The sequence below is a fragment of the Aulostomus chinensis genome, chromosome 2 (genome assembly GCF_037954235.1).
Source record: "Aulostomus chinensis isolate RoL2024-O1b breed Wild chromosome 2, RoL_Achi_v1.0, whole genome shotgun sequence".
Lineage (NCBI taxonomy): Eukaryota > Metazoa > Chordata > Actinopteri > Syngnathiformes > Aulostomidae > Aulostomus > Aulostomus chinensis.
This window is the reverse complement of record NC_141321.1, coordinates 24861427-24886645: the sequence shown is the minus strand read 5'-3', so window position 1 is coordinate 24886645 and position 25219 is coordinate 24861427. Positions and strand designations below refer to the sequence as shown.

Below are 25219 nucleotides of genomic sequence, written 5' to 3'. Positions count from 1 at the left end.
GTTACATTTACATTTAACTTTGGGTTTTGTTGTTATTTTGTCAATTTTTTAAAAATGTATTTATTATGTCTACCCGCAGGGACAGGAGATGTGAAATAACTGCATGCTTGTTTTGTACCTGTACATTAAAAAAAATATAAAAACATCAGATTTTTTTTTGTTTTGTTTTTTTACAAAGGCGTTCGTTATAAAGTTTGATTAACTAAAGCAGTGTTAAATAGCCGCTCCTCGGACCGTACCATTACGTCTGAGGGAGGGGAGAGGGTCCCTCCACGCGAAGACCAGAACAGAGGTGATGACACGCGCGACACTCTATCCCCAGTAGGTCTCGCGCCGGAACGATGTGAGAGGTGACAGCACGCGGGGGTCGAACGTTAACGACGAGCTTTTAGTCCGAGTTAAGTTTCTGAGTTTCTTGGACCGGGGACCGGAGAGGTGAGAGTACTTCAGCGTTTCTCCAGGTAGACTCGTGAGTGTTGCTGCTGAGGATGAGGATGATGATGATGATGATGATGATGCTGAGAGGGAACGGGAAACGTTTACATTTTCAGGACGGTTGTAGTCTATTCAGCTTTAACTGTTAGCTTTTAGCCTGTAAACGCGCCCCTTATGTCGGGAATTAAGGCATAAATATCAGGTTCCTACATCGTCCCTGCGTATGTATTTCATACGTCAGTGCCTTAAAAAGGTTCCGTGCGACACAACATGACGCTTTAGCTGATAACTGCGCACCGTGTCTGTGCGTGTGTTTTCTTTCTTTCTTGGTCATGTAAGTCTAAAAACAAAGGCAACCTGTTAACTTGGTGTATGTCGACAACCCCCCCACCAAAAAAAAAAAAGATAGGCGACATTTCACGTCACATACTTGTCTGGTATGTTTAATAAATTAGTTTTTGTTTTGACAGTTAGAAACTCCTGCGTCTTGTTTGTGTTGTGTGCATGTTCCTGTATTTATGTGAGGTAACTGAATGGAATATATGGGGACATCTCCTCTGGTCTGAAATCTTCTGGAGGAATCAGATAAGCAGTGTTTTGCTGGATCTCGAGTGTGCCAGATGTACAGCAGCAGAATTTTCTAAAAACTAGTCTGAGGTTCCATCCAGATCTGCGTGAGTGTAGACAACACAAGTTGCTCCACAGTTATGCAACTTGGAGAGAGCAAAAGGAAAAGAGAAAAAAAAACAGATCAAGGACACGGAGTAAGATACCAAGGTGAACAGCTTAAGAGTATTCATGAAAATGAAGTGTCGTTGTGCCTTCTTGTTACTTTGAGGCACTGTTGGTGTCCTGCAGCATGGATCTGTACTTGCCTGTGGTGGCTGTCCATGTGCTGTACATGAATCATACCAATATTCTCAAGATGGCATTAAGATGTGTAGTCAGGAAATTTAGCCTTTTGCTAGAGCTGACTGGTTTGCTTAGTGGATAAGTAGCTAGTTGTGTGTGTGTGTGTGTGTGTGTGTGTGTGAGAGAGAGAGAGAGAGAAAAAGAGAGAGAGAGTGAAAGAGAATTCGTAATTGAACTGTGTGTTGTGGGGTTAACTGAGCAGTTGGTTAGCTGGCCATCGATCCGATGTCTGTTGAGCAAACTGTGAATGAGAGCATTTGCTGTGGGTTACAGGTCAGTGATGAGCATCTGAGGGTTTGTTTGTGTGTGTGTGTGTGTGTGTGTGTGTGTGTGTGTGTGTGTGTGTGTGTGTGTGTGTGTGTGCCACTGACATGCCTTTTGCATATCCGTTATGGGTCAGTGCTCCCAGAGCATCTGCAAAGCTGGAGATTTCTCTGTTAATTCTACCGTTCAGGGCTGACAAAGATGCTATACTGACCAGATGACACTGCTTAGCATTCCTCTGTCTTATCTCTCACTCACTCACTCACTCTCACACATACATACACACACATAGTTTCTGTTAATGGTGTGTCTGTGTGTACACACATTTTGGGCATATTTGAAAACATGCATTACCTTCCTTAACTGTGCATGTAAGTTTGTAATGTGATCTATTCCTTAAGGTGCCATTGGGGAAGATGGAGACCACAACCCTGCTTGTCAGACTGAAAAAGAATAGCGTAGATGCTGTGTGTGTGTGTGTGGGGGGGGGGGGGGGGGCTGGTATGTGGGCCTGACTCGTAGAAAAAGCTTGAGGTTCTTATCTGACCTCTCCCAGGATGACCTTTCACCCGTCAAGACAAGCCCTTTGTGTCTACTGGGCTCGAGCCCATGGGAGTGCGTGTGTGTGGGTGTGTATGTGTGCATACAACCGTGTATGTTTCTGTGTGAGAACTATAAGTCACATCAAAGTCTTGCTTTAACATTGTTATCTGGACTCACCTTTGACCTTATGGTCATGAGACGTCCCTTAGAGTAATACATCCATTTCCTCAAAATGAAGACTTCAGAAATTAGTGATAATAACAATTCTTTATATGGAGGGACTTTAATTTAGTTTACTGTAAATATCTTGAGTAGCATTTCACAAAATGCTAATACAGTAAATATCTGAAGAATAGAAAAGTGTTGGTGTGGTTATGTGGTCAGAGGACTGTCTGGTGCTCATAGTTTGAGGGGCTCCTGACTGTAGGTTTCTGAGTTTGAGTGTGGTGGTGATGGGGGGGGGGGGGGGTCCAAGGGGTCATAAAACACCACAATAGTGTCTCTCTCCCCAGGGTGAAAGAGAGACAAAGAAAGAGAAGAAGAGCTTGGGGGAGGGATAAAAGGATCTCCCACTTCCACGTTAGGGAGGGAGGAAGGAGGGGGAGATGGGTGGAGAGAAGATCAACAAAGCCTCCTCCAAAGTTTTACTTCATGCTTACTTCTGCCACTTCTGCCACAGTGAAAGACCTTCACAAACGCATTGAGTTTTGTTGGAGCCACATGCCTTTCCAGTGATATACATTAATGAATTAATTAACTTTGTGAAGAAAAATTGAAGACTGCATATAAGATTTATGACTGAATATATAGATTAAGCTTTTGACCGGACAATTAAAAATCACAAAGTCATGTTTCAGGCCTAATCAGGTGACGTGTCTGTGTCACTACGTGGCCTGTTGGTGTCTACCTGTTTTGTGAACTGTTCACTGACATTGAACAACAAATATGAAGATTCTCAGCACTCAGCATGGATCCTTTCCTCAATTTCTGCTGCTTAAAACAAGTGGACACAAAACAAGGGCTGTTATTGTTGTATTTAACAATGTCGCTTTCTTTATGTGTCTAAAACTTACTGATTTTTTTTCAGTTTTTGACCTAATTAACATGGACCAAGTAGCTACCAGAACATGAGGACTCTCAAAAATACAAATATCTGATTATCCACCCTTTTAATCAATAGTTACCGTGCAGTAAAAAGTGGCTTTAGGTTTATATTTACTTTGCTGTTTTCTTCACAATTGATGACATGGTTAAGAGCAAGGCTTCGGTAAAATGCGGAATACATTTCCCTGCCTGGCTTTCATCTCCTCCCTCCCCTCTCCCTCTGGTTGTAAAGATGCGTCTGCTCTTTGGTTGAAGGTGTGATTGCTTCCTCTTATTGCAGGCGGTGTTATGACAGCGCTTTGTGTCTTCCTCCCTCTGTCTCTCTACAAAGCAGTGCATGGCATGAAAAGTCTGCATTGTTTCTTTATATGAAAGTGTGGAAGCAGAAGGTGGTGGTCGAGGTGTGTGTGTGTGTGTGTGTGTGTGTGTGTGTGTGTGTGTGTGTGTGTGTGTGTGTGTGTGTTGGGCTCTACTGAACCTAATTTAGTTTTATCGTTGTCTTAATTCATCTCTCGACGAATAAAAACTGTAGACCTGAGATGAGATGCTCTGCCCAACTCTACACATCTGACATTGCCATGTGAAACGTGCCATGTGACTGTGAAAGATATTGCATGGACAAGTTTTACTTTATTGGCTGGTGTAAATGGTCTTTGATTGGTTGTTGGGTTGTCAAACAGGCGGCGCTCACTCTGCTGGGAAACCGTAGTCCTACTAACATGTCTCGTACAACACAAAAATCTTTTAAGACTGTTATCTGACTGACTCGTCTTTTCACTTGCATAACTGGCCAGCCGGTTGCTGACTGATCTGTAGAGCTCATGCAGTCTGTGTGTGTGTGTGTGTGTGTGTGTGTGTGTGTGTGTGTGTGTGTGTGTGTGTGTGTGTGTGTGTGTGTGTGTGTGTGTGTGTGTGTGTGTGTGGAACCAGCATATGGACAGGCAAAGGTTTAGAGAGGGGGGATTAAATTGGTGTTTCCAATCCTACCATGTTATTTCCCTCCTGGTTGACCCACTTCATCGACTGTACATCTTTGAATCTGACAGAAACCATCTCCTGCTCATATTTTCATTTTTACAACACATTCACCCAGCATCACATACAATCTTTATTTGAAAATTTGAATTCATTATTATCTGATGAGACAACAAAAAAACAAATTATGAAGCACTTCTTTTTACATGTGTTTTTCACCATGGTAGGGCTTTAATGCTGAAACAATCCATTTAAAAAGAATCTCACTTATGAATCACTTTCCATAAAAACATTAATTTCATTAAATAAATCAGTGCATTTGCATTTATGTTCACTGAAAGTTTAACTTAACTTTGTCAGTTAACATTTTGGAAACAGTCTCTGCTTCATCGTTTCTTCCTCAACTGTTAGTGAGCAGAAGGAGAACAACATAGAAAGTTGCAGGTTGAGAGAAGGGAGGAAAAAAAACAGAGTAGGGAGTAGCGTCTAGGTCAGGGCGTCCTTTCTCTGTCAGTGCAGCTGATTTTATGGCATGCTGTCTGGACAGATGCCATCCACTAGAAACCACTGTTTATATCTGTGTGCGTGTGTTTCAGTGGATGTGTCTTCTCTGCATGTGTCCAAGAGCATTTGTTTTTGTGACTTGACTGTATGAACCAGTGCATTTCTTCTCAGTCTCAGAGGGTTTTAATAGATGCACACAGCAGTGTCTCTGTGCAGTTCTCATTACTTTCTGGCTCTTTTATAACCGAACAGTTCCAGTGATGCTGGGACAGATTAGGTTCTTCTTGTTGTTTTAGAAAGGATCATGATCGACACCTTTCAAGTTATAATAGGATTGCATGTAAAAATGTTCAAACAACTATCAGTGCAACAATAACCCCTGATATTTATGCAGGTGTGTGTCTGGCACACAGAGGTAGGGGGTAGCCCTCTCCCGAGAACGCCCCATTTTCAATGTAATCGTCTCTTTACAAGTAAATTATTTGTCAGGAGGAGGCAGTCCATTAAATTAGCAAAATAAAAATCCTCCAAAAAAGGGAAAAAAACAGCGATGGTCCATCCCTAGCCTATAGTGACCAGTCGGGTAAATTCGACTGTCAGTGCAGTAAAACCTGGAACTGGGCATTGAGGTATTTAGTTTGATCAGTGCAAGCAAGAATAGATTGTTACAACAAAAATCCAGGAAGTCTTGCTGGATTTATGTGCTTGAGCTTGCTGACAGGTTAATTTGTTGAGAAGTTTTAACACAGTTACCTGTCTTTTTTCAGAATACCAATGGGGAATTCCTATGCGGGCCAGCTGCGCACCACACGCTTTGAAGAGGTCCTCCATAACTCTATCGAGGCATCGCTGAGGTCCAACACTGTTGTGCCCCGACCGGTCTTCTCTCAACTATACCTGGAGGCAGAGCAGCCACTGGCACAAGACGGTAGGTTGCATAGATGCAAAGGGAGTGTGATAACACTTCCTGAAAAGATTTTGTTTTTTTTTATTTGAATTGTGGTCTCACTGTCTCAAAGGAGCCAAGGAGGCAGTGAAAGAGTTAGATGGTTTTTTTTATATGAGATTGAGGATAAATCATCAATTAACTGCCCCAAATGGCAAAAAAATCAGTTCAATGAGATTGAAATATATTGACAACAAAAAAGAATGAAAACTACTGGTAACCTATATACAGACATATGAAAATGTGTGCCTGTATAAATATATATATGAAGAATGTATGTAAATCTTTTCATCAATGTCTGTGTAATATTTTCTGAAAAATTGAAAAGTTGTTGTTAAAGAATGTAAAGCAAATCCCCACATCTGCCTTTGATATGAATCTCTACCAAACTTCCTCCCACACAATTTGATCTAGACTCAAAAAAAAGTAAAAGCAATCCTGTGGAACAGATGCCTTTGCCAATGTTTTGTTCCTCCATTGTTTTGTGTCTGTCTCCTAAAAGGCCACACAGAGAATGATGATGAGGATGACGAGGATGGCTCTGAGTCTAACAGCCCTCCAATACCCTATCAGATGAAACCCCCACCTGAGGGATGCTGCACCACGGACGGTTTGTACTCTGTGCACTCAAAAAAAACCCAAACTGAGCCAACAGGGCGGATTTACTACAATTAAACATACTGTTTCTGTCATGATTGATAAGGTATCTGCATTTTAAAACAGACATACTGGAAGGGAAGTTTTCATGGGTTTGAAAATTGTTCCAGGTGTCTGCGTTCAATGAAAAACTCCGGTGTGCAAGATCAATTTGATAACTATCAATAGAAAAATAACAGTTCCCCCTGTCCTTTTCTCCCTACAGGATTCTGTCAGGCAGGCAGGGACCTGCGTCTGTCATCATTAGCTTCAGACCCTCTGGATGTGCCTCCTGGGTTCATGTTAGTGGGATTAAAGTCCCCCTCCCTCCCTGAGAACCTGCTGGTTTGTGCTGTAGACCGACGCTTCCTCCCAGATGAACGGGGTTGCAATGCTCTGCTGGGTGAGGCAGGAGACTTACAAAGAAAAATGTCATTTTTGGTATAAAGTTTGCCAGTAAAAGGTTACTTTTCTATATTTTTCTCAATGTGTGTTCCTTCCAGGCTTTTCTGGGAATTGTATGGGTTGTGGCGAAAAGGGGTTCCGCTATTTCACAGAGTTCTCCAACCACATTAACCTGAAACTCAGCACCCAGCCAAAGAAACAGAAGCACTTAAAGTACCATCTGTGCCGCAACAACCAAGGCGTACTGGTGAAAGGAGCTCCCATCTGCTGGAGGGGATATGGTAAGAGCAGCAGCGATCAGTACCTTTCATGTGCAGGTCTGGTACTTGGCAACCAAAGTGATTTTCCTGCTTAGAATGTGGTACCAATCCTGATATTTTTGGTTTAGGCTTAATCAGTCAGATAATCAAATCAAATATTGGAGATGCAACATGTACCGTAAGAGACAGAGGAAATGGGGGGGCATCCTGGCTCCTCCCATCTATTTTGAAAGCAGAGCAAGCTGTCTGCTTGCGATATGCCTCGATGCTTTGCAGCAGGGGAGTGTCATTTTTAATGTTCTTGAAAAAATAAAGGACGGTCTTGGTAACCATCATATCACCTTTTGACAGTTGAAACTGCACTTGTCTCTTAATCAGTATCGTAACCTGCATGTGGTGCCACCTCCAGATGAGCGCATGGAGGAGGGATGCAACTGAGGGCCCTTCAGTTCACACATGCATGCTATTGCTGCCAAGAGATGGTGGAATCAGTTGTTAATAATATTTTAACAGTGACAACCATAAAAAAAAAAAGTTTTTTGTTTTATAAATGAATCTAGGGGTGGCCGTTGTTAAGAGTTGCAGTAGAACAAGCAAGCCAACATATACAGATGTGCTCCCACCATTTCAAGCCCTGGTTTATCAAGAAAACACAATAGAGCAGGTCTGTCCAGATGAACAGGCAGTCAAAACTTGGAATTCCTAATGTCACTTAGAGTTTCATACATCAAAATTAGTCTTTCTCTTTAGAAAGTAACATTATGTAAAAGAAAATACATTTCCCCATATTCTGACAGAAAATGCTGTATGTGTATGTATTTCTGATATATTTGTTTGTATATATATTTATATATTTTTTTTTATTGTATTTATTTATTTATTCTAGAAACATTCTTATTCTCACATTGGAGGGGAGATGTCCTCTCTAATTTCATCGTATGCGTAGATGTACAATGACAATAAAGTCTATTCTATTCAATTCTATTCTTTTCTTTTCTATGTGTCGAGAGTGAAAATTGTGACCATTAAGACAGGCAGGTCATTGAAGAAAGTTTTTTAAAATTAACTTTGATTCCATTCATAAAATTCTCAGTTTTAATGAAAAAGAAATGCTCTTGGTGAACTGGGCCTGTGAGCAGGAGTTCTACCAAAATTTATGGGTTTTTCCTCAGCAAAGGATACCAAAAAACAGTAACTAAGACAAATCTGTCCCTCCAGTTACCGATTACTTGTCTGTGTGTTTCAGATGGCAGGATGAGACCGATTGGGTCCAGTCAATCAGAAGGCCAGGTGACATCTGATGACCAGCCGCCAAACATTGCCTTGATGCACCCGTCACACACACCTGGCAATTATACAGGTAACACACACAGCACGAAATTGTAGACACACTTAATCATCAGCTCCAAAAATTCCAGGAATGTTCTTGTTGAAGATAGGCTTTCTTGTTTTTGTTCCCTTTAAGTGTTTTTACACGTCTAGTTTTTGGCAGTTAAAACGGCCGATTATAAATCTGTGTTTTACAAATTCTTAAAACGGGACTGTGAAGTCAGTATTTTTAAAGCAGTATTTGAGTGGGTGATAAAAGTTAACTGATGTTATTCATTATTTTTTGTTTTTCTCTGTCTTCAGTAGCCTCACATGTTGAACCAAATGGTCTGCCGCAAATCGCTGATGTCCCCCACTCACTGACAAATGGAAACCACGCTGTTTCCGTCATCGCCCAACCAGTCGTAAGCCAATCAGGGCCTGGAAGATCCTCAGCTACAGGTACTGTGTCTGCCCACTGGCTCATGTAAAGCAAGAACATTTTTTCCAGTCTTCACATGTCCTTCGACATCTCACCACAGCACAAACGAAACAAAACAAAACAATTCTGTTTCATCTCCGCATGCACTCACTGCATTTACATGCAGTGCATCTATAATCAGATTCTTCTTGGATTTGAAGACCAACACGATGGCCGAAACATTTAAATGAGGAACTTAAACGTTCACATCTCTGCAGATCTTCTGACAATTATAAATATTGAGAGATTTTAAATAGATCCCACTCCATTTTCCCATTCAAATTACGCCAACAGTAACCTCTCTGAAATCATTGCACTTCCATGCCTACCACTTAAGGGAATAATTGAATTTATGACTTTCAGTTCTTATGCACAGGAACATAAGCTCAGCTTCATAAGCCTTTGTGTCAGCTCTACCACAAAATGGGTTTCACACTACTAACTTTAGATACTTATTAAATATACCAGTCTTATTCTGAACCAAGTGGGTCATGTATGCAGGACCTTTACTGTACATACAGTTTTTGTAGAAGTACTGAGCCGCTGATCCCTTTTTGATCCTGTTTTACTTTTTGAACGAGTCCCTACCTGATGTACTGTACACACTTGGCACACACCAAGATACAACTTTGACACATAGTCTTATGTATGGCAGTTCTTACATGGTGCTTATTTTTCTTATTTATTGTATGCATATTTGTTTTATTTTTCCTTGTAAAGTGCACAAGAAAACTAAGAAAAATGCTTTAATGAGAACTTTGCTGCTCAGTCAAAATTCCGAATTAAAAAACAAAAACAAAGAATTATACCGTTACTCTTATAAAAAAAATGTCTGTGGTGAAGAATCCAGCAAATTCTGCATGTTTGTTTTTGACTTGGTGGGGAAACATTGGAAGCCTTCAAGCCCTGATCTGCAGTGCTTGGTGTGTCTGTTGTGGGCTACTGTGGAAAAATGTCAGCGCGCCATTGCCGGCTCTGTGGGTGAAGACTTCAGAAAAAACACAACAATCACACAAGAATTTAAACATAATTAAATTCTCCATCAATCCCTCTGAATCTGTAAACTGCTGCGGTAACCCCACTCTCATTCTTCTGTGCTTGATGTGGTCTGATGTCATTTAACACCCAGGCTTCTTCACACCTCTGGAAGACAGGGGTCCTACCAGCAGCAGCCCAACAGTTTGTGTGGTTTAGAGCAGCCAGCCAGCTGTATTGTTTTGGGGGTAGTCCTTTGTTCCCCCTGCTTTCATTTGCCAACACTTGAGGCACTAAACTTCTCCCTCTCATTTTCCTCTGTCTGTCTTTCTCTCTCCCTCCCTCTGTCGCCTCTATAAACCAGGGTTATAAAATTCTCTCATCCTTTTTCCTACTTTCTCGCCGAATGAAAAGCTTCCTTCCTGTCAATGTTAGTTTTTTTTCATGGCTCCTTTACATGAAAACCTTTTATGCCTCCACTCCTCATTACTGCATTTCAACAGAAGGTTAACAGGAAGAGACGGGCTAATGCATGACTAATATACAACTGTTTCTCATTACTGTATCAACAGAGGGTGAAAGAGTTGTGTTGTATATTTGTGACTTATTAGAAAGTGACTCCTGTGCTTGGCAGGAAACTATTATTCCTGTTAAAAATATTAAACTAGGATGAGCAACAAGTTTCCTTTGCTGGGAAAGAAGAAAATATTTAGAGTTTATAGTGTGTGTTTTGATCATGACAGCAGCCCCAGATAGACAGCAGACATCTTATGAGCCTTAAATGAATGATGAATTATAAACTATTTTATACACAATCCTCCCTTCTACTGTGCAGGAGCTCATACGAATGCTGGACCCCCCAAAAAGAGACACAAGGGATGGTCCCCAGAGTCATCGTCCAACAGTCTGTCGGAGACCACAGTGAAGACCCCGCCGTCCTCATCAGCCTTACCAACATCATCAGTGTTCCCTGCTGCCACACATGGAGCCAGAATAGGTAAAACCAGGATGACGTGTAACTTGTAGGAGATGTTGTGGTTATTTATCTTGTGCTGTCATCGTGAATCAAAAAGACATTCGTGTGCTGTTTCATATGTTTCCCTGAGTGTACTTTGTACATTTAAATATTAATTTGTCCTTTCTCACCCATCCAGAGAATGCAAAGCCACTTTGCCCCCCAGGGCTTTCTGTCACAGTGCCTGATCAGCTGTTACACACCTGTGGACTCCAACCTGTTATCTTCAAAGGTCAGACAAACAATTATGACAATGGCATGAAATGCTATAATGCATTTGATCAGAAACACACCATGGGCCATTGAATCTGAATCTGAAACTGAATTTGGGCCTCATCCTTTAATGTTTTAGTCTCCTTTTATAAGTGTTCCTCTTGCATGAAATAATAACAGAAAGATAATAAAATTCTATGTTGGATTATTTAATCATGCAGTCACAGATGGGGATCCTTGTTCAAAAAAGTTAACAGGGCCTTGCAAGAATTCTTACACAATTTATTGAACAAATAAAGGGGGTTTATATTAAAGGGTAATAATGCAGGCTTATGAAAATACAGTCACTCTGCACTATAGCAGCATAAAATAACCTTATTATCTGGGTGTGCATAGTAGCAGTAATAGTAAAGAAGCTATTCAACAAGTTGCTTTTTGTGAATATAGTTTTACATGTCCTCAAAAAATACTTACATTTTGATCTTCACAAGAACAAGTAGGCAGCATGGTTGTGCAGTGGTTATTACTGTCGCCTCACAGCAAGAAGGTTCCGGGCTCGAGCACGGGGTCTTTCTGTGTGGAGTCTGCATGTTCTCCCTGTGCTTGTTTGGGTTCTCTGTGGTACTCCCACATTCCAAAGACATCAAGAGGGGACGAGGCTGATTGACACTCTAAATTGACTGTAGGCACCCCATCCGGGGTGAACTCCGCCTCTTGTCCGAAGGCTGCTGGGATAGGCTCCAGCTCCCCCGTGACCCTTAACAGGATAAGTGGTAGAAAATGAATGAATGGATGGATGGAACAAGCAGGAATTATGAAAGTATTGATGAAAGACACAAAACATCTGATTGCTTGTATAATTCATATAAACAGTAACTTCAATATCACATATAAAACATATAATGAACTACCTAGTTCTCACAGTCATTTTCTACCCAGCTGCCTGTGCTGGACTTCCTTTCCAAACAGGTGAGCAGGTGAAGTTTTCAGTAACCACTCAACAGATGGCCTTTTAGCTCTGGGTCAGCCAACACCTGAAGCAGTGTCTTGACCTGTTCTCCCCTCCACTGACTTTATCTCTTTGCACAGCCTGTCAGTTCATGGCTCAACCACATTCCCTCTCATCTTCTAATCCCTTAACTACTTCCTGTTTTCAATACATACACATACAGTTATACACTCTCTCTATAAACACACACACACACACACACACACATATATATACTGTATATATACAAATATATATATACACACATAGATACATACACAATTATACATATACACACACACACACACACACACACACACACACACACATTTTTTTTTCTTTTTTTTTCTTTCCCCCTGTGTCTCCCATTTTGTGTGTCCCTACTCGGAATAGGCAGCACTGCTTTTTTTCCCCATAACCTGATCTCATTCAGCAACTGGACACTGTTTGGATTTGTGAAACTGTGAATTAACCTTTTGCATCTGTCTCTCTCTGATGATCACAGGTCATGGCAATCTTCCTCAGCTGACAGGCAATGTTGGTGAAGTGCTCGTCAGTTCTCTTCTCCAAAGTTGTTACCTGAGCTCCCAGACACTTCCCAGAGTCTACCAGCACTATGGACCCTCACCCATTCAACCACTGTCAACTGAGATGCAGATTCTACTCACTGTCTACTACCTTGTTCAGCTCGGTCAGTTTAAAACATTCACATTGTAATAATACGCATTTCCATGAACTGCAGTAGCAAAGTGACTCCTGTTTCATGACATCCTTGTTGTGCCTTAAAATAGCCACTAGAAGGCAGCCAGGCTAAGCATCAGTGAGAGTTACTCTCTGAATCTAAAATTGTCATTTTTCAAGATTGCCTCATATTTGATGCTCTCATCACCTCTCAATCTTTTGCCCTTGTTGCACACTAGAAGTTCAAATCTGCTGATTCCAGTTTTGACATTTAAATGCCTATTTATTAACATTTTCATTAAACTCCTGTGAGATGTTTTGAATGTATAAATGTTAACCATTTCCACCACACCTTTTTTCTTTCTGTCACACCTATATTTTCAAGGCCCTGACCAAGTGCTCCTGATTGAGGACTTGGAGCAGATATTCATGAGGTCATGGAGGGAGTCCCACCTCAGTGAGATTAGACAGTACCAACAGCCTCAAACACAAGCCTCACAAGGGAGGCACTATGGCATAGAGGTGAGATTATTACAGATAGAAAAAGCAAACATTCAAATTTCTGGTATTTAGGAGCATTTATGTACACCTTTTAACTCTGCAGAAAGAATCTGTCCTCCTCCTTTCCACATTTCACTTCTCATTTGGCTCATATCACAATAGAAACTGCTTACGGTTTTCGTAGACCAGCTCCAGGTCCACACAATCATACTTGTCCTCATCATATAATCTATATTATTACAGGAACAAATACTCATGACATGCCATAATTGAACAAATAACTCATCCTCTTTCCCTGGGTCTCAAGACCCCTTCTACTTTGCCTGGGCTCCCCCAGCATCTCTCCTTGCCTCCCCAGAGTCAGCAACCCCTGACCCCCAACCAGCTTCCTTGGCTCGCCCAGCTGGCTGCATCTTCCTGTGGTGAGGCTGTGGTGGTGTTAGGGGAGCAAATAGGAACTTTGGCTCAAGGCCTCCACCAAATATTCAGCAAGTTAATGGAGGGACGGTTTGAAAACACTAACTACGTAGTCATCATTGTCACTGCATCAGAACAGGAAACACAGTCCTGTGTGGTCGTCACAGGTGGGAGCTGTTTTATATGTATATGTGTATGTTATAAAGAGTTGAGCTAAAACTATAATGCAGGTTTGTCTGATACAGGTAAACACCAATGTCGGGCCCTGGCAGAGAGTATATACTCTCCCAGTGAGGGTCTGAGAGAAATTAGCCACCAGCTCTCCACTGGTGTTGCTCAGGAACTCATCCAGTACTGCAACTCCCTTGGACAAGGTGTGTTTGACTGTCTTTGTTGATCTGTGAGTGAATCTGGCCATGCTTGTCATTTCTCTCTAATTTTGTGTGCACATTAATGTCTGCGTGGCTCTACAGAGAACATTCAGATGTTGTGTAACTTCCTGTTTCTCAGATGGTGATGTGGACTCCCTCCTGGATGGTGCCATGTTGGACAGCACTGAAACATCTCCCTTATCCAGCAGTCAGGAATCAACTGAGGAAAGAAGTCTCAAAAGCACACACAGTCCTAAAGATACACACAGTCCAAAGGAGTTACACACACAGTGTTCTAAAGACTCACCCAGCCCTAAAGATAGTGCATCAACTCCAAAAGACACGTGTTCAGGTTAGACACAACTTTAATTTATATAATCTTTTATCGACTACAATTACAAAGACTGTTTAGAATATTATCCCACTTATGTCAAACTGAGCCATGTTGACCTCACAACCATTTCTGGGTGTCTTTACAGCTGTGACTTCCCCTTTGTAAAATGACTGTCGAACATCATCTCGACTTTTTTTTATCTGGTAGAATACTCCATCGAGTGGCGTGAGGTTCGGCCAATCCAGTTAGCAGTAGCCAGAAAGCTACTGTCCCATGTTTGTGCTATAGCAGACTCCAGCACCCAGAATCTGGACCTTGGCTCCTTTGACAGGGTCAATTTCCTCATCCTGGTCCCACCCTCTGAGGTCACATTTCAGCAGACCATTCTCCACCTCTGGAGCTCTGGTTAGTTACATGACCCTCTCTGTCTGCTATTTTGTTTTGTTTTTTGTTCTGTTTTTGAAAGATAAAGAATTAATCAAAACAGAAATGTTTGAATATGTGTTTGCTTGCACAAATGCTTGGATGTTGACTGGTTTCTATTATTTAAGGTGTTCTTACGGAGCTTGGGGGATTAGACCAAGAGTGTATGTCTCAACGGGACACTGAGCGCTTTGTGGTGAAGATGGATCAAAGTGCTCAGGTGCAAATTGACAGCCTTATCCAGGAAGCCCATCGTAACTCATACACTCTTCACATCCTGGTCCATGACCACGCTCACTGGGATATTAACAGGTGAGTGTGAGGAAAAAGTGTAACAAAGTAGCAGTGATACAGAGCAAAAAATTGGAGGTCATTGTACTTTTTGTGGGTGCCAATTGGTGCAGGATGAATTACATACAAGCAGTAGTGATTTTCATAGACAAGAATTTAGAAACCACCAGTGCTCACCAGAACAAACAGTTCATTTTGGATTCCAGAAGGCTAACCTTTAGCCATATGATACAGAATAAGTTAAATTAGTTTCATTAATTAATGCAACGACCTGATTCAACTAATGTATCAACAAAACTATCTGTGTTTTTTTCTTTTTGTCTCAGCGCATCCTACAGTAGCTCAGAAAGTGGTTATGGTCTGGTGGATCAGCTTCTAAACTCCAGACAGGTCCGAGATGCTCCCAACATCCTGATTCTCCATGTCACATCCTTCCCCTTCGCTCTGCAGACGCAGTTCACCCGCATCAGCCCCTACAATGAGATCCACTGGCCCTCTGCATTCAGTAATGTATGTGTGTTCACCACGACTTAAAGTGGCTGCACAAATTTAGAGGTTTATGTTCATGATTGGCTGTCATTATTTACTTGACTTACTAGAATGTGCAATTGTATATGTTACTATGTGTAGGACGTGGACCTGTATCATGAGAAAACACGGTACTTTGGGGTGTCGGAGCTTTTAGAGTCAACCCGTTCAGGAAGCAGCCTGCCGCTGATGCGTTGTGATTCTTCTTTTGAAAGCATGGCATCTACCCTGGAAGAAAAGTAACACCCATAATCCACACACAACTCATCATACACAGTTAGTACTTGCAGCCTTGAGTATAAAATGGTTGTTCGATTTTCTCTCTTCCTCCTCTCTCCCAGGTTCCCCAAGTTGCACAGTGCTGTGATCCGAACCACAGTTCTGATCCACCACTACTGCGTAGCTCTCATGGCTGTGTCCGGCAGAATCAGTGGCTCTTACAACCTCCACAAACACACATCTGTGGAGACCCTGGAGATTGTGCAATCACTGCTCGCTGCTGCCCAGCAATGCCCAGCCCGCCACGGTCACATGGTTGTTCTGCGAATCCCCTCTTTGGCTCTGGCAGCATGGGCACATCGAAGGCTGTCCAGAGTCAGGAGGCAGCTGGGTCTCGAGGAGAATTTTGAAATCATACTAGGGAATCCCTGCCAGCCTCTGAGTGTTGGCCAGAGCTTTATTGACCAAATTAAGGTGAGCATCTGGGTTTAAGCGTTATCAAATACATATGAAAAAGACAAATAAATTGATCCAAAATCATCTGTGTTCAATTTTACTAACATGGTTAATTTAGAATAATTTTTCATTGAGAAGCAAGCCTTCTGTATTTGTATGTTTGTGTTAAATAGACATGGCTAAAAATCCAAAACGATGAGTGGATTCCTCATACCTACCTGGAGCTTGAGGCTCTTCCCTGCATCGTGATCCTTTCAGGAGCTGAACCGCTGGGAGAATCACTGCCCAGGTAGGCACACTAAGATTGAAAAACATCAATAGACCATTGGTCCTAATCTTTCTTCTTAGTTTTTGGCAAAAACAGAAATAGCACAGCCATCTCAAAAATTACTGTTACTCTATTTGTTAGAAAATTAATAACAAATCTTCAATTTGACTTATTTCTCAAAAACTCTACTTCTGATGTTATCAAACTTACCTTTTTGTGTTAAAAAAATAAATTCTTTCCATAGGTCACTGAAGTACTGTGACCTTCGAGTGATAAGCTGCTCGTACCTTCATCGCACCTCGCTTGAACAAGAGCTGGGACTAGCTGCTTACCTGTTGAAAACAGAGTCACGACCACCACACAATCCTGGACCAGGAAGTGACCAGCTCGAGAGTGATGCTGAAAAACTAAGTTGCAGTGACAATGAGGAGGAGGAGGGCCAGGAGAATGGTGAGATGAGAAAAAAAATCAACTCCTGTTTTAGGGGAGATCTCTGCTGATAGGTGGTCAATTTATTAGATCAGTCTTTATCTTAATTCTGTCTTCTTTGGTCTCCAGGGGACTCCCTCCCTCCATCCAACCAGCAAATCCAGGCATGCTCAGATAGCAGTAACCCTTTCCCTGCCCAAAGCAACAACTCTCCAAATGTTCAGAAAGGCAAAATGGACTCCATCCAATCTCCATTGAAGTCCCAGACTCAACTTCAGCCCCCGACCTCATCTCAGTCGTTTCTGTATCCTCAACCCTCACTTCATCACCAGCCCCAACCTCAAGTGCAGACGTATTCCCAGACTCAGACTGTTTTTCATCCACAGCCTCAAATTCAAAGTCAAAATCAGCCTTACTCTCAAACCCTCGCCCAGCACCAGTCCCTTTCCCACACACAAACATCTCAACCTCAGCCGCCCCCCCCTGCCAACTCTCGTCAGCAGCACTCCAAATCCACCTCATCCAGCTCCTCGTCTCCTCGAGCCTCCTCTCCTCATCTGACCTGTTCTTGGGCACGAGGAGTCAATCGCCCGCCATCGGTTCTCCTCCCTCGTTCTCTGTACGACATCATCACAGCCAATGACAGCAGCGGGCTTCCACGATGTACTTCGTTCCTGCCACATATGTCTGTCGCATGGGCAAGCAGCTTCAGGTACAGCGCAAACAAACACACACACACACACACACACGCAAACACCATGTCTGAAAACCAATAGGTCATATTTTCAGGTCATTTTATTGTCGAGTGTCTTTAAAAAATTAAGGTAAACATCTGTGAAGCTGCCTAAGTAGTACAAAAACATAATAAATTGCTGTAACCTTTGTGTCCATGTTTATTGTGAAGGTTAATTAACAACCTTATTGTTTTGATTTTGGCAAATTGTCACTCTCCCTGTTCAAGTCCTTGTGATTTTTTTTTAGCTGATAAAGCAGAAATGATTTATTGGCTCAGTCGTGAGAAATGTTCATGTTAAATCATGTAGGCCTCTTGGGGTGTTAGAGTTCAAGTAGGATAATCCCTTTGGTCAATAGGTTGGAGGTGATTTAAGTGAATAAATTCATCCTGTCGTTTTCTTACATTGCTCAATCACTCCATTATAATCAGAACGGTCAATGTGTGAGAATGAGCGTAATTTTCTTGTGGGGAAATATAACCATAAATTATTCTTTTGTGTGTAGACCCTTGCTGAGTAAGATGATGACATGTACAGAACAGTCACTGTATTACCGCCAGTGGACAGTCCCCCGCTCTCACCACATGGACAGCAGCAATCGGAAAGAAGGACGAAGTGACAACTTTCACCCTCGCAGGCTTCTGCTCAGTGGACCACCACAGGTTCTTGTCTTGTCTTATCTTATCTTATCTTACAGGGTTAGGGTTAAAACTCAATCTCATGGGACATTCATTGTGTATTTACATTCTGCTCCATTCATCCTGATATCATTGGTCAGGTGGGTAAGACAGGAGCGTATCTGCATTTCCTGGGTATTCTCTCTCGGATGCTGATCCGGCTGATGGAGGTGGATATCTACAATGAAGAGGACATAAACATAAGTTAGTATATTAACAAAAGTTGTCCCATTTTATACATTGTGAAAACTATGAGAAATGCTTAAATTCTACTAAATGTACAGAAATCTTCTTTTGTGCTTTCGCAGCCTGTCTTTTTTAATTCTGCTGTCATGTGCTCACCCTATGACATGTGTTGTCATGTGATCAAATGCAGGGTTTTGCTTAATCTGTGGTTGTGCCCGTGTGTTTAGATTCCCAGGCGGAGGGGGTGCAGTACAACCCATCTGATGCCTCCTGGCCCAACCCGGATATTTTGAAGACGATGCCCTTTGATTACACGATTCATGACCCAAAATACGATGACGTCAGTGCAGTCTATTGTCCTGGACACAAACCTGGCTCGAATGGTAGGCACTCAGACATTGACACTGACACGCAAGCACAATGTATTAAACTACAGCTGTTGAGCTCTTACCATTCACAACTACGTCTAGAGTGGCTTCTGTTATAAAATTCAAACTTTCCTCTGGAGTTTTGCGAATCTATATTTAAATTTTATAGCATGATTTTATTTTTTTATTTTGCCATTGTAAGCTTTAGATTTTTGGGTAAATTTTGATTTAAAACTGAAATTATAACACAATAATATGCAAATGCTGCAACCTAAATTCATACTAAACACTGCGAAAGCCATTGTAGACACACAGAAAACAGCCTGGTCCGTCAGTGTTTAAGGCACAAAACGAGTTAAGCTTAGTCACCAGACTTTGCCTTTCCTTAGCAGTAACTGGTATATTGTGCTGTTTCCTCACAGTACCTGTAACCTGTGTCTCCTCTGTTGTCTTTCAAGCGAACCCTGTGCGCCAGGAGGATGTATGTCTACGCAGGCGGACAACTAGGATCAAACTGTCTAAATATGCGGCCTATAACACCTATCACCACTGTGAGCAGTGTCACTTGTACCTGGGCTTCAACCCCAGATACCAGGTCAAAACACAAAACACAGTACATTACATGACAATCAAACTGCTTGTGGAATCTAAATGTGACATATGACCCTGTATGTCTCCTTTAATCACAATGTAGATGTATGAGTCAACACTGCATGCCTTCACATTCACCCACCTGCTGCTCGGGGAAGAGATCCAGCTGTACTTTATCATCCCAAAGTCTAAAGAGCACTTCTTCAGCTTCAGCCAACCCGGAGGCCAACTGGAGAGCATGCGGCTGCCTCTCACTTCTGATTGGGTATGTCCTTTTGTCAGTGACAAGTGAGACTGGTGAGAATTGATACATGTAACAACAACCATATTGAAGGACAGTAAAACAAATGTGTCTTAAAATCTCTCATCCAACATATTCACCTTGTTTTATTCTTATTGTCAGCAGTGTCAGTGCATACACTGATATAAAGAGACATTTATGCTCTGTAGGAACAAATAATCAGCATCTGTTCATAAAGTTGTAACACACTTTTTGTACCACCAGGTGGTGCTACAGGCCACTCAATGCCTCACATAGAGTCAAATATCCATCCTTTTTTCTATACTGCTTCACCAGTATGGGGGGGTTATAGCCTATCCCAGGTGACATTGGGTGAGGCAGTGTTCACCTGGATGTGTCACGAGTCCGTCGCAGGACCATCAGGAGTATCTTGCTCAAGGACACTTCAACATGGTCACCGGGGGAAGTGAGGATCAAACCAGCAACCCTTCAGTTGCTAGACGGCCACTCTACCTCTGAGCCATGCTGCCCCCACAAAGAATCATGTTTATTGTTTGGTTTGGTGTGGAGGATATGTGTCCTGCTCCAGAAATGTTATGTAGAATTTTAGTAAAGAAATTCAATATTTGACCATATCATCATTCTTCCAGTATATCTGTGTCCTGTATCATTGTAGACCCTGTAGGGGCCTCAGATCCCATTTTGAAAGCCAATGCTGTAGCCTTCCAAGTATGATTCCATTGCAGCAGAGATTCTCATATTAGAAACCAGCAATTCATGAGAAATGAAAAATCCAGTAATATTTTTTACCTGTAATCAGAAAGCTGAAAGTGCTCTGTATGTGTAATTAAGTATTGACTTTGTTTGGAGCAATTACACTATGCTATGGAGGTTAATGTATTTATATTCACCTTGTGCAGAACCCAGATTGCATCAAGAGTCCAATCTTCACCCCGACCACAGGACGTCATGAGCATGGTCTTTTTAACCTGTACCATGCCATGGATGGAGCCTCACATCTTCATATACTGGTGGTCAAAGAGTATGAGATGGCAGTCTACAAGAAATACTGGCCCAACCACATCATGCTGGTGTTGCCGACTGTTTTCAACGGAGCTGGAATAGGTATGTTGATGCTACTGCTCTTGTCACATCACGCTCGGAAATCTTAAGATCCAAAGTTATTCCGCAGAGAGCCATCTTAATACGTGAATGTGGACCTCTCTCAGGAGCTGCTCACTTCCTGATCAAAGAAATTTCATATCACAACTTGGAGCTGGAGCGCAGCCGTCGGTTGGAGGGAGGGGCTCCGGCAGACGACGTCTGGCCCTTCATCATCCTGGCTGATGACTCTTGTGTGATGTGGAATGCTGTTGACCTCGACGCACGCAAGTAAATACAGACACGTTGTGTACATATTCATGACAGATAAAATAGCTGTTGGGTATTTCATATTAGGCTGGGCTCTTAGGTTTAACATGGCTATTCTTTGTTTTCTGCTGCTGTTAGTGGTCCAGTGGAGCACCCTGTGTCACTGAAGCAGGTTCTACAGAGCATGGAGTCCTGTCAGGACCTGGGCCACTACGGGCTGTGTGGGATAAGGAAGTGGAACAGCCGCGGACTCACAGGTCAGGATTAATGGGGTTTATTCCAGGTGCAAAGCAGAGCACGGCCACTGCCGTAGTCCAGTTTTCACTCAGTGCTCTCAATGCTAAACTAGCAAACATATCAATGCCCTTCTTTGGATCTATGGGTGAGTTCATCTGAAAAAGAGGTGTGGTCAGGCAATTTGATGACCCAGTCCTATCTTGAGGCAGTGCAAACTCTGTGACATTGACAAACAACAACAAGATCCAAAGTCTGTATCAGTATTTTTCCTGCTATTTAGAGGGACAGTGTTCTGACAATGAGCTGTGGCAACACACATAAACTTGTTACACACAGATGCACAGCAACATACAACGTACATCAGATCACAACTTTAGGATTCCATCATTAAAGATTATTTTTGTGTACGTTCACACCTGCTTCACCTCAGGGAGTTTTGGTGGATTCTTGCTGCTCCTGTGGGAGGTCTGACTCCTAATCCGTGGGATTATTAATTTGCATCTCCCTGTTCCGAGAGACACTGTGCCCATTTTTCCTGATGAGACACACCAGCATAACTTTGCTGGTGATTCAAATAAACAATCTAATTAGAGATCTAAAAACATTAGGCTTAACTTTGGCAGGACAGAGGAAACTTGCGCAGAGGAAAACAATAGTTTTAGACGGACAAGTGGGAAACCAACTATTTTGTAATAGATTTGACTGGATATGACTTGTTCCAAAGACTCTTGCACTGTGCAGGTACAAGTGGATAATAAGAATGAAAAAAGTGTATCTCTCAAAACTGAATCTTAAGCCAGTGTGAAGCCTCAGATATCCTGGCATGTAGCCCCTTAAAAAGGAGCAAGCTGAACTTTTTTTTTTTAAATAATCTAAACCTATAAACCTCAGACTGCCACAATGATGTTTTCTAAAAGTGTGTGTAACAGAGATTGTTGGATGGTTGCTTCGTCATGAATCAGGAGGAACATGGCATTTCTCTTTGAAGGTAATAAACAGAGGGAGCCTTTCTCCAGAGGACACCTTCATGACTTTCTCCTTCTCAACGTGGACCGGAGTCAGAACGTCCAGTATGACCAGAACCGCTTCACCTGTCACGACGTGGACTTCACCCTGCGGCTGCACAGTGCCGGACTGCTTGTCTGCCGTTTTAACAACTTCAGTGTCATGAGGAAGCAGATCGCCATTGGAGGATACAGAACATTTATTATCAAGACAAAGGTAGGAGCTGAAGGAACATATAACCGTATTACTCATGGTTCCAGCTACGGAGCAGACTAAAGAGAGGAGTAAAGATGTAGAATACTGGACTACCAGTTCCCCATAAATATACAGAAATAATTTCCCTGTGTGGATAATAAAGGATATGTAATGAGGGGGACAATATTTCATTCATTCACCTCATACAAATATGGGAATTTCCGACCTGATAACCGCTCCATAGAAATCAGGGACGAGCAGCAAGTGATTCAGAGAAGAGGAGATAGGCGCACTTGGTGTGGGGATGTGGGGTACAGAACTTTAGAACCGGGCTCAGACTCTAACATATTTCTGACTGATCAGATACTGGAATGATGGGGCTGATCCACATACCCATCTCTATTCTCAGACACTAGCCTGACACTCAGACTGAAATGCATTTTGTTTCGCTGCTTCTTATAGATTTGAAAATTCTGATTCAGAGGTTGGAGCCACGTGACGATCTGTACAAACAGTTCAAATAAATTTGGAATAGATTTAAATTCAGTGCAGAAATGTGTATCGGTGCATCTGTAAATAGTACATGACTGATTTTCTTCATTTCTCCAGATGACAGATGTTCCCACCTCAGTGGGGCCCTCACAGTACATCTGTGCCCCAGACAGCAAGCACCTTTTCCTGGCTACACCAGCTCAACTCCTCCTAGAAAAATACCTCCAGCACACGAGCCACAAGCTGTTTCCTCTGAGCACGAAGAACTACACACACCCCGTACTGTCTGTGGACTGTTACCTCAACTTGGGAGCTGAGGTATAGACACACACACACACACACACACACACACAATTCTGTCACCAGTAAACTCGTTGTGACACCCTCCTTCTGCAGGTCACGGTGTGTTTTGTGAGTTCAAGACCTCACTCCGTCAACATCAGCACCACTGGGCTGCTGTTCAGTGGCCTTCTCCTCTGCTTCGCCGACTCCTTTGTGACTCCTGGCTTTCTTAAGAAGTTTGCCTTCCTTAAAGGTACAAAAGCAGATGAAATACAGACAGAACAGACATGTTTCTAGGTGGCACGTGCTTGTGTCTGTACCAGCAGTGTTCAGAGCAGGCTGAGTTATTCTGAATATACACTTTTTTTTTTTGTAATGAAAACATGGTGCTTTCATTTAGACAGAGTGCTGTATTTTATTTTGTACTTAAGAATGAATTGTATTGTGGAATACAGCAGGATTAGGGTCTCATCTCATTCTTGTACATGGTAAATATGAATTATTTACATGAATAACAGGTCAGTTCTGTGAGATAAAGGACTTGTGTACAAGTACATGCCATATGCCTTCACCAACTGTGAAGTATGAGCTCATGTCTTTGAGTTGATGGTTGCACACTGCAGATTCTCCTTCCTTCCTCTCCACTTCTCTGCAGGTGCGACTCTGTGTGTGATCAGTGCAGATCGCAGCTCCTTGAGGCAGATGGTGGGCCGACTGGAGCTGGAAGAGGAGTGGAGGTTCCGGCTCAGTGACGAGTTCCAGACTGCCAATGCCAAGGAGGACCGGCCCCTCTTCTTCCTGACTGGAAAACACATATGACTGGGACCTTATCATTGACAGCACATACAGCAGACTAAACCTAAAGTGTCACTGCCCAGCTGGGGTTTATGCACCACTCCAGTCATACTGCTAACTGTACCAGCCATGATCGGGACATGCTCGTTAGATCACGTAGTAATAACAAACTAGGTTCCTGATTTTATCTGCTGATATTTTTAACAAGAAAAAAAGCTCTCCAGCCCCTTAAAGAAACTCATCACAAGTGCTGCTTTTGTATTTATGGAGTGTTTGCACGTGTAGCTGCGTGAAATTACTATGATTGCAATATGTCAGTGTTGTGCTGATTTGATTGCAGGTGCACAAATATGAAGCTTTTTGATAGGTAGGCAAAGTCATTTGTGTGCAATGGTCGCCGATTTTTGGCAACGAACATTTTAAAAGGTCAGTTTTTGCAGAAACGTTTTTCATGTTTGTTTTTACATGTTAAATATTTGGAATATATTTTGTAAAAACAAAGTACTTATCTACTGAATGTATAAGACAAGGGTGTTGTTTCTATTGGATGTAGAACAATCTGTAAAAATGCCCCCCCTGAACTGTATGTTTTTTTGTACCTGCATCAGAAACACAAATTCACTTGTAGGTGGCATCATCTGATATTGTACAGTTTTATAAACTTTTAGTTGTATAAATGTACAGACATTCTAATTCTTGTATGTTTGAATGGTCCTTGTCTTAATCAAAAGCAGATCTTCATTCCTGAGAGCATCTTGAGATACAGATACAAATATCAAAAATACTTTCTTCCTTTGAAAGGGCACAGTGGATTAAACATTGGCAGTAATTTGCTTGTAACTCTCCTGCACTCTTGGTATTGTTACAGTTGTTTGGATGGACCACAGGCTGCATGGTGGTGCAGTGGTCAGCACTGTGGCCTCACAGCAAGAAGGTTCTGGGTTCAAGTCCTGGCTCAAGCACTGGATCTTTCTGTGTGGAGTCTCCATGTTCTCCCTGTACCTGTGTGGGTTCTCTCTGGTACTCCAGCTTCCTCCCACAGTCCAAAGACATCAAGAGGGGACGAGGCTGATTGATACTCTAAATTGACTGTAGGTGTGACTGTGAGTGTGAATGGTTGTCTGTCTCTCTATGTTGGTCCTGTGATGGACTGGTGACCTGTC

General features: G+C 42.3%; 1 protein-coding gene across 2 annotated transcripts in view; it reads left to right on the top strand.

Annotated features, from left to right (window-relative positions):
- Positions 1-327: 327 nt before the first annotated feature.
- Positions 328-25219, top strand: part of greb1 (growth regulating estrogen receptor binding 1) — a 25346-nt gene continuing 454 nt past the window's right edge. Inside the window, exons 1-34 of one of the 2 annotated variants that reach the window (XM_086187099.1) lie at positions 328-435; positions 5505-5665; positions 6186-6293; positions 6546-6722; positions 6823-7005; positions 8231-8344; positions 8617-8754; positions 10584-10745; positions 10903-10995; positions 12470-12655; positions 13031-13167; positions 13454-13730; positions 13809-13937; positions 14074-14286; positions 14476-14673; positions 14820-15003; positions 15309-15492; positions 15613-15749; positions 15852-16203; positions 16359-16474; positions 16698-16903; positions 17012-17594; positions 18122-18278; positions 18395-18497; positions 18707-18862; positions 19306-19442; positions 19542-19703; positions 20600-20804; positions 20909-21071; positions 21189-21307; positions 22276-22508; positions 23097-23297; positions 23376-23514; positions 23917-25219. The exon at positions 23917-25219 is cut by the window's right edge and continues 454 nt beyond it. In XM_086187099.1, the coding sequence (XP_086043225.1) occupies positions 5512-5665; positions 6186-6293; positions 6546-6722; positions 6823-7005; positions 8231-8344; positions 8617-8754; positions 10584-10745; positions 10903-10995; positions 12470-12655; positions 13031-13167; positions 13454-13730; positions 13809-13937; positions 14074-14286; positions 14476-14673; positions 14820-15003; positions 15309-15492; positions 15613-15749; positions 15852-16203; positions 16359-16474; positions 16698-16903; positions 17012-17594; positions 18122-18278; positions 18395-18497; positions 18707-18862; positions 19306-19442; positions 19542-19703; positions 20600-20804; positions 20909-21071; positions 21189-21307; positions 22276-22508; positions 23097-23297; positions 23376-23514; positions 23917-24080 (5970 nt within the window). In that variant the 5' untranslated portion in view covers positions 328-435; positions 5505-5511 and the 3' untranslated portion in view covers positions 24081-25219. Of the gene's footprint in view, positions 462-5504; positions 5666-6185; positions 6294-6545; positions 6723-6822; positions 7006-8230; positions 8345-8616; positions 8755-10583; positions 10746-10902; positions 10996-12469; positions 12656-13030; positions 13168-13453; positions 13731-13808; positions 13938-14073; positions 14287-14475; positions 14674-14819; positions 15004-15308; positions 15493-15612; positions 15750-15851; positions 16204-16358; positions 16475-16697; positions 16904-17011; positions 17595-18121; positions 18279-18394; positions 18498-18706; positions 18863-19305; positions 19443-19541; positions 19704-20599; positions 20805-20908; positions 21072-21188; positions 21308-22275; positions 22509-23096; positions 23298-23375; positions 23515-23916 lie in introns of both variants that reach the window. The other variant, XM_086187108.1, reaches the window with a different exon arrangement.